Below are 7,304 nucleotides of genomic sequence, written 5' to 3' on the forward strand. Positions count from 1 at the left end.
CTGAAAGGGATCTGTATTTTGTAGTTGTTTTGAAGTCTCTAAATATTAAATTATTGCATCATTTCTTATTGAAGTAATTTGTCTTCATGGTTCTCCTTGTCAATCACTTGTTCACATCACTCCCCTTGTCAATGGCATTGCATCCTAAGATTTATCAATGATTTTCAAAATGTTTGAGTACGGTACACTAGTTTGAGTAGTGTACATATAGGCTATACTTTATAGCCTATGATCATTTTTTTATAAACTTATCAGGAGTCTCCCCCATCTTACATGTGGAGCTTTCTAGCTTTTGTCTCAGGACTCTGCAGGATATGAAGAGCCAGTCTTCAAATTCAGCCTTTACAGCTATGTGTTTGAAATTTCAAGGGAGTAGTAGAATGCCAGAAAATATACTTTTTTTTAGATGAGTCTAGTATACATGAGCAAATAGCCCCCGAGAGGTAAAGCTACTTTCCAAAAGTCATGCTCCTTGTTTGATTTCCAGAATTGTTATCAGGTTTTGATGTTCAAATAGATTCACATTCAATTTGTGACACTTCAAGCAAGCCACACGGCCACCCTCAGGCTTTAGTTTCCTGATCTGTCAAATGGAAATAATTATCAGCCAGCCCAGATGAATTCACAGGGTTGTGAGGAGGAACAACGAAATTTTTAAAAACACTTTTAATAGAACAAAATGCTCAGAAATATATGGGAAGTCTACAAAGCCAATTATCTGATGTGGAGACAGAGGCAGGAAAGTAGATACCAGGTATAGACTCTTTTGTGGGGAAAGAAAATTCTGAGAATCAAAAATTTGAAATGATAGATAATTTTCCCTCACTTCTCTTAACCCCAATGTTCCTGTCTCATCTACTTTATTATTTCTTCCTCTTATTCATTTAAGGATTTCCAATAGGGGCAAATTTGATACTCTCTTAATATGGCAGCATAGACATCACTGGGTCACTTAACCAGAGTTGGTAAGGTCTTCTATGGGACTGTTATGGTGAGTCACAAAGGAAAAGAAAGGTTATTGGAGACTAAAGTTTCTTTTAAAAGGGCCATGAACTTAGACTTCTGTCCTTTGTTCTTGCCTCTGTGTGTTTGACTGTCCTTTCTGCTGTGTGTTTGACTCACCTTCCTGCATGAAGGACATCGATTTCAACTTAAAGCCAAGTTTATAGATAGCAGTAGTAGAAGTAGTAGGAGTAAGAATAGTAGGGGGTGGGGTTATTATCAATAATATAATATAGCAATTATAGTAAATAATATTAACAAGTAATAATTACCATTTATTAATTATTATTTCTATCAATAAGTATTTACACTGTGAATAACTTGTATTATTATTGTAAATATGAGTAATAGTCAATGTTATTAGTAATTAACATTATTAATAACACTAATAACTATAGTTAGCACATGTATTGTGCTTTAATGTTGAAAATACTAGAAATATTTTATCAACAGAATAACTCTAGGAGGTAGGTTCTATAACAATCGCCATTTTATAGATGAGAAAACTGAGGCAGACAGAGGTCAAGTGATTTGCCTAGGTTAATACAGTGACTAAGTGTTTGAGGTCAGATTTGAACCTTGGTCTTCCTGACTCCAAGTCTAATGTTCTATCCACTTCACCATACAGTTGCCTAAGTTTACAGCTTCACAGGATCAGAAAAGGAAGTAATTGTCTAGGCCAGGCCCTTATTTTACAGATGACATAATTGAGGTTCACATACATTAAAGATACAGAAAGAAAATTATAGAGCCAGGAATTCAAATCCATCTCTTCTGATTCTCAAATTGGCACTCTTCCCAACATACTATACTCTCTTCTTCAATTTTCTTGTGACATTTTAAAATAGAAACATTTGATATGCTTTATGCTGATTTTTACTTTTGCCGTAACCATTTATCCTACTCTGGCTCTATTGGTTTTGTAGGCAAAATCTTAAAAGGTGTGGAATCACTATTTATACCACAGATGCACACACACACACACACACACACACACACACACACACACACACACACACGCGCGCGCACACACACACCCCACACACAAACACATACTGCTTCAATCGTTTGTTCCCTCAGTCATGCCATTTATTTGCTTACATATAGAAATCTGGTCTGACCATGTCTGTGTGCTACTCAAGAATGTTCAATGGCTTCCTATTGGTCATATGATAAAATATGAATTTCTCAGTTATGCATTAAAGCTCCTCACAGACTAGAACTGTCTCTCCTTTCCACAGTTATTTCACATCACTCCCCTCGATGCACTCTCCATTTTGAGCAAATTCACCTATTTCTTGTTCCCCAAATTCAGGATTGCATTGCTCTTGTCTGTATCTTTGCACAAGCTGTCTCACATGACTAGAAATGTACTCCCTTCTCATCACACACTCTTAGAACGTTGTGTTTCTTGCAAGACTCAACTCAATTGTTAATTACTATGTGAAGCCTTTTCTGATCTTCCTAATAGATCACATATTTAATTACCCAATCATACTCCAAAAGCATTTGTTTGTCAAGCACCAAGTATAGGAAGGGAACTGTGTTAGGTGGTAGTGATACAAGGACAAATGTCCCCTTCCATTAAGGAGCTTACATTCAGCTGTGTAAATGCATCACTCCTTAAATTGTTAGGTCCTTGAGAATAGGGACTGTTTTCCATATTGTCTTGGAATCTCCTGTGACCCCTGCAGTGCCTTACATTTAATTAATGCTTATTGAATGAATGAGTTTACATTTCTCTCAAGAATCAATGGCCTATGGTTATATCCTTATAATTTCAAGACTCTTGGTTTGGCTAACTTCTGATCTAAAATCCCCGAGAGATGACTCTCCCCTAAATGAACTCTTCCAATCTATTTGTGTTCCATACAGACATAACCAATGTCCCCAGAATGAAGAAGGCCCTGCCAAAGCACTTCTTCCTTAATTTTAATGCTAAGATGTTCTGTCTAATGCTACCCACCTTTTAACAAAGAGCAGATATATTCAAGATGCAGAACGAGACACATTTTCAGACACACTAAATGTACAAACTTGTTTTGTTTGACTATGCGTATTTCATAACGGCTTTGTTTTTTTTTTCCAGTGAGAAGTACAAATGGGAGGACAAGTATGGTTTGCAGCAAAAAGAAGGAGGGGGAGGAGGAGGAAAGAAGGAAGAGGAAGAGGAGGAGAAGGGAAAGGGGAAGGGCTAAGGGAAGAGGAAGGGCAAGGGGAAGAAGTGAAAGTAAAGTACAGAGAAGGGAAGCTTTGACAACTACATGTTGAACCTTAGGAATGAAAAAGAAAAAAAAAATAAGCTTCACAAAATAGAGTTCTGGAATTTTATATTTAAAAAAATAGAAAAGTCATTCCTTCCTTGGCGCATAAGCACATACACCCAGTTTCACTATCTTATGCTGGGCTCAATGTGTCACTTGCTATTCTGAGTAAATCTTCTTACATTTAAATGCGTTTTGTCTTAAGAAGAAATTGTTCATTTCAAGAATTGGTGCTCATTTCATGATTGGTGGTGATATGGAGGGTAATCAATATGGTAAATCGAAGTGACAAAATAGAATTTAATATTTTACATAAGATGTCAAGTGCCAGGCATTATGCTAGGCATCAGGGATATAAATACAAAAAAGAAAGATATTCCCTGCCCTTGAAGAGCTTCCTCCTATTGGGGGAAGACAAAACACAAAAGGAAGCTGAAAAGAAGGAAGAAGGAAGTACTCTAAGGTGCCCCACAGGGTGGGGGCAGGGAAGAGGGAGCATGTTGGAGGACAGGACATAGAAAGCAAATGTAAAAAGGATATGAGTTCTGTCTTTGTAAATCCTGATTGTATCACTCAACATTCTGCCTGCTACCTCTTTGGCCTACCTTTCCTATCTAAAGAGGGCCAGGAAGAGTTCTCCTATCTCTCAATAGGGAGAGGAGAGATATGTGAGCAGCTCTTGTCATAGTCAGGACAGGGTGGGAGGGTACAAGACACTGTGGCCTTTCCCTGTGACTCATGAGGTTGTCAGCTTCAATTTTATTTCATCGAATTTCCCTAGAAGTTTCTGCCAGGCTCCCTTCACTTCCTTATTCCTCATACTGTAAATCACAGGGTTCAACATGGGTGTTAATAGAGCATAGAATAGTGAGATCATCTTCTCCTGCAGGATATTAGGGGTTGAGTGGGGCTGGATATAAGTGAAAATGGCCATCCCATAGCACAAAGCCACCACTGTCAGGTGGGAAGCACAAGTCTGGAAGGCTTTCTTCCTTCCCTCTGTGGACTGGATCTTCAGGATAGTTGAGATGATCTTGATATAGGACAGCAGAACCAACAAAAATGGGGTCATGAGCAGGATGATGCTGGAAGCCATAATTGCAACCTCATTGGAAGAAGTGTCCACACAGGCTAATCTGACTACAGCTAAGAGTTCGCACGATATGTGGTCAATGATGTGATTTGTGCACGTGGGAAGCTGGAACGTGATGACAGTCTGCATGAGAGAATTCAGAAAACCACCAAACCAGGAGGCAGCTACCAGCCTGACACACAGCCCACCATGCATGATGGCTGAATAGCGCAGAGGGTCGCAAACTGCCACATAGCGGTCATAAGCCATTGTTGCAAGCAAAACAAACTCAATGCCACCTAGCCCCAGAGAGAAAAATAACTGAGCTGCACAGCTCAGGTAAGAAATTAATTTCTCCTCTTCCAAGAAATGAACCAACAACTGGGGGACAATAGTGGTAGCATAAGAGACATCCACAAGAGAGAGATTAGTGAGGAAGAAATACATAGGTGTGTGGAGATGGCTGTCAAGATGGATCAGAATGATTATAAGGATATTTCCAAGCACAGTGACCAGGTACATTGCCAGGAAAAGAACAAAGAGTGAGACCTGAGTCTTCCAGTCACTAGACAGACCCAAGAGAATGAATGAACTCACCCATGTCTGGTTAACTGTTCCCATTAAATTGAGAAAAGTAATCTGTAGAAAAGAGTAGAAAGAATAAGAACATTTGGTTAGAAAACCAGATCAATAGCCTTTCAAAGAAGTGTGTTATTTTCCCAGCTGGGGTAATTATATAACTGTCAACTTGGCCTAGGCAAGGCAGTTGCTTAAATTCGGTGCTGCTGAGAACAAATGGAGTGAGATGCCTCATTGAGGTAATGAATCACCTCTCAGCAAAAGCATATAAACAGAAACTGGATTACCTTTCTGAGGACATATTGTCAAGGTCATTCAGTACTGATTAGGGACCTCTAATAGGAAACTGCTAAGGTTCCTTACAACTCTAAGAATCACTGACCATGAGTTGGATATCACTGTGTGACAATTTAATTCTATTTTGTTACCACAGACTGACTTGCTAACCATGGTCTTTTAACCTCCACCTGTATCTTCAACCTCATTACCTCCCATCTTTGAGACCTTCCTCCATCTGTCATTCTTTTATATATGTTCCATCTTTCACTCCCTATTAGATCTTTCCATTCACCTTAGGAACATAATCAAATCTGATTTAATCTTAAAAAAAACAATTCTATAATATCTGATTATTCTCCCTTCATTGCTACAATTTTATTCAATCTCCAAACCCCTGGCAATTTGTCTTCTGTTTCTCCTGCTCTTTTGAAGAAGTCAGAAAATCAACATGACTGGTTTGATTTGAGTCATAAGACCTAGCTTTAATTCCTTAACTCTTGGTCCTACAACATGTGTGGGTATGAGCAAATCACTTAACTTCTCTGGTTAGACTGGTTGATCTCTAAGATCTCTGCCAGTTACTGGTTCTGGCATTCAAGGTCCTCAATAAGGTGTCTACATCCGGCTTTTCCAATCTTATTTCAAGCTATTCCCCTACATGGTATTGTCTCTTTTCTCTGTATTTCTTTGTCCACTCTGTGTCATGTTACCTGAAAAGATTGCTGTCTTTTCTTTATTTGATGAAGTCTACTCCTTTCTTCAAAGCTCATCTCAGATGCAATATCCTCTTCAGACTCCCTCACCTAAAATGTCTTCTTCCTCAAATTTCCCATAGCACTCTCAGTGGACCTCATATTCTGCTTTGCAGTGTAACTATTTACATACATGTCCTTCATATTAATTCCTTACAAGTTGGGTCTGTGTTTTTTGCATTTTTATACCTACAGCACCAAGCATAGTACCTTGCACATGATAGATGATTAGTACATTTGTGTTGAACCTAATTTGTAAGATAGTCTTCCACTCTTTTTGATCATTTGGATTCTCTGTCCTCCAGTTCAAGAGGGTGAAGGGATTGGAAAATTCCTTTGCATTTATATTTCTCGTTCTGCTTATGTATCTTTAACCATATCTGAAATCCAAACCATTAACACCACTATGCAGGTATTGTAACTACATTCAAACCTACTTTATCCTTGCTTTTCCTTTACACTAAAATGACCTTATTCTCCCATCAAATTAGCCAGTGTCCTCACCTGACCAGAGATAAATATATCATTTAATGTGTGACTCATACATTAAAGAGTTTGACAGATTTCCCCAGTGTCTTAAATTAAGGCATTTGGGAGAGTAAGACCAGCATTCTGGTTGCCTTCATTGGACAAGTTCTCTGTCCAAGTTGTAGAACAAAACTTGGAAACATCAGACTCATTTAAATGAATATTTCACTTTACCCACCCTCATATGCTGCACTGTTATTGACTATCCCTTCCCCTTAACATACTGACTATAAGTTCCATGAGAGCAAAGAGTATGTTTTAACTAAACTTGGTAGCTTTACTAGGCTACCAGAGTTCTATAAATATTAGGGATTTAAAATTTATAGAACTAATTACTATTGAATTTATTAGATCAGCTATGTTTATGGGAACTATGTAACTGTCAGAATGGAAGCTCTTTTAGGGCAGAGGTGGTTTTGTTTTTGTCTTTATAGCCGTGGTATCTAGACAAGTTCCTGGCATATGGTAGATAATTAATCCATGCTTGTTGACTGGTTGGTTGGTTGACAGACTTTCACTAGCTGATGGGCAGCTATGCTTCCTGAAATAAAAGGGTAGAGAGGGAAGTAGAAACAGCCTGAACAGAATTTGAAGGAGAAATGTTAATTATTGCAGTTAATGGAGAAGGGGCTATCCTCACCCTGGAGGGGAGTGCAACAAGGAGAGTAGATTACAGAATGACCGATTGGCTTACAAACACTGAGAAGCATGATAAGGATAGATTAGGGTAAAGTTTCATGTAAAAAGAAAACAATCCTCATAATACAAGGCTTTTTGAGAATAAGATATAAAGAAGATATTAACTGGTTGGGAAAATGTCTGTCTCTC

The 7,304-nt window shown here is 38.3% G+C and overlaps 1 protein-coding gene across 1 annotated transcript; it reads right to left on the reverse strand.

The window, feature by feature from the left end:
* Window positions 1-4,002: 4,002 nt before the first annotated feature.
* Window positions 4,003-4,959, reverse strand: LOC118852116 (olfactory receptor-like protein OLF3). The gene has a single exon (XM_036761776.1). It carries the CDS (start codon window positions 4,957-4,959, stop codon window positions 4,003-4,005), a length of 957 nt encoding a protein of 318 aa, XP_036617671.1.
* Between the last annotated feature and the right edge of the window lie 2,345 nt (window positions 4,960-7,304).

Source organism: Trichosurus vulpecula, chromosome 5, assembly GCF_011100635.1.
Source record: "Trichosurus vulpecula isolate mTriVul1 chromosome 5, mTriVul1.pri, whole genome shotgun sequence".
Lineage (NCBI taxonomy): Eukaryota > Metazoa > Chordata > Mammalia > Diprotodontia > Phalangeridae > Trichosurus > Trichosurus vulpecula.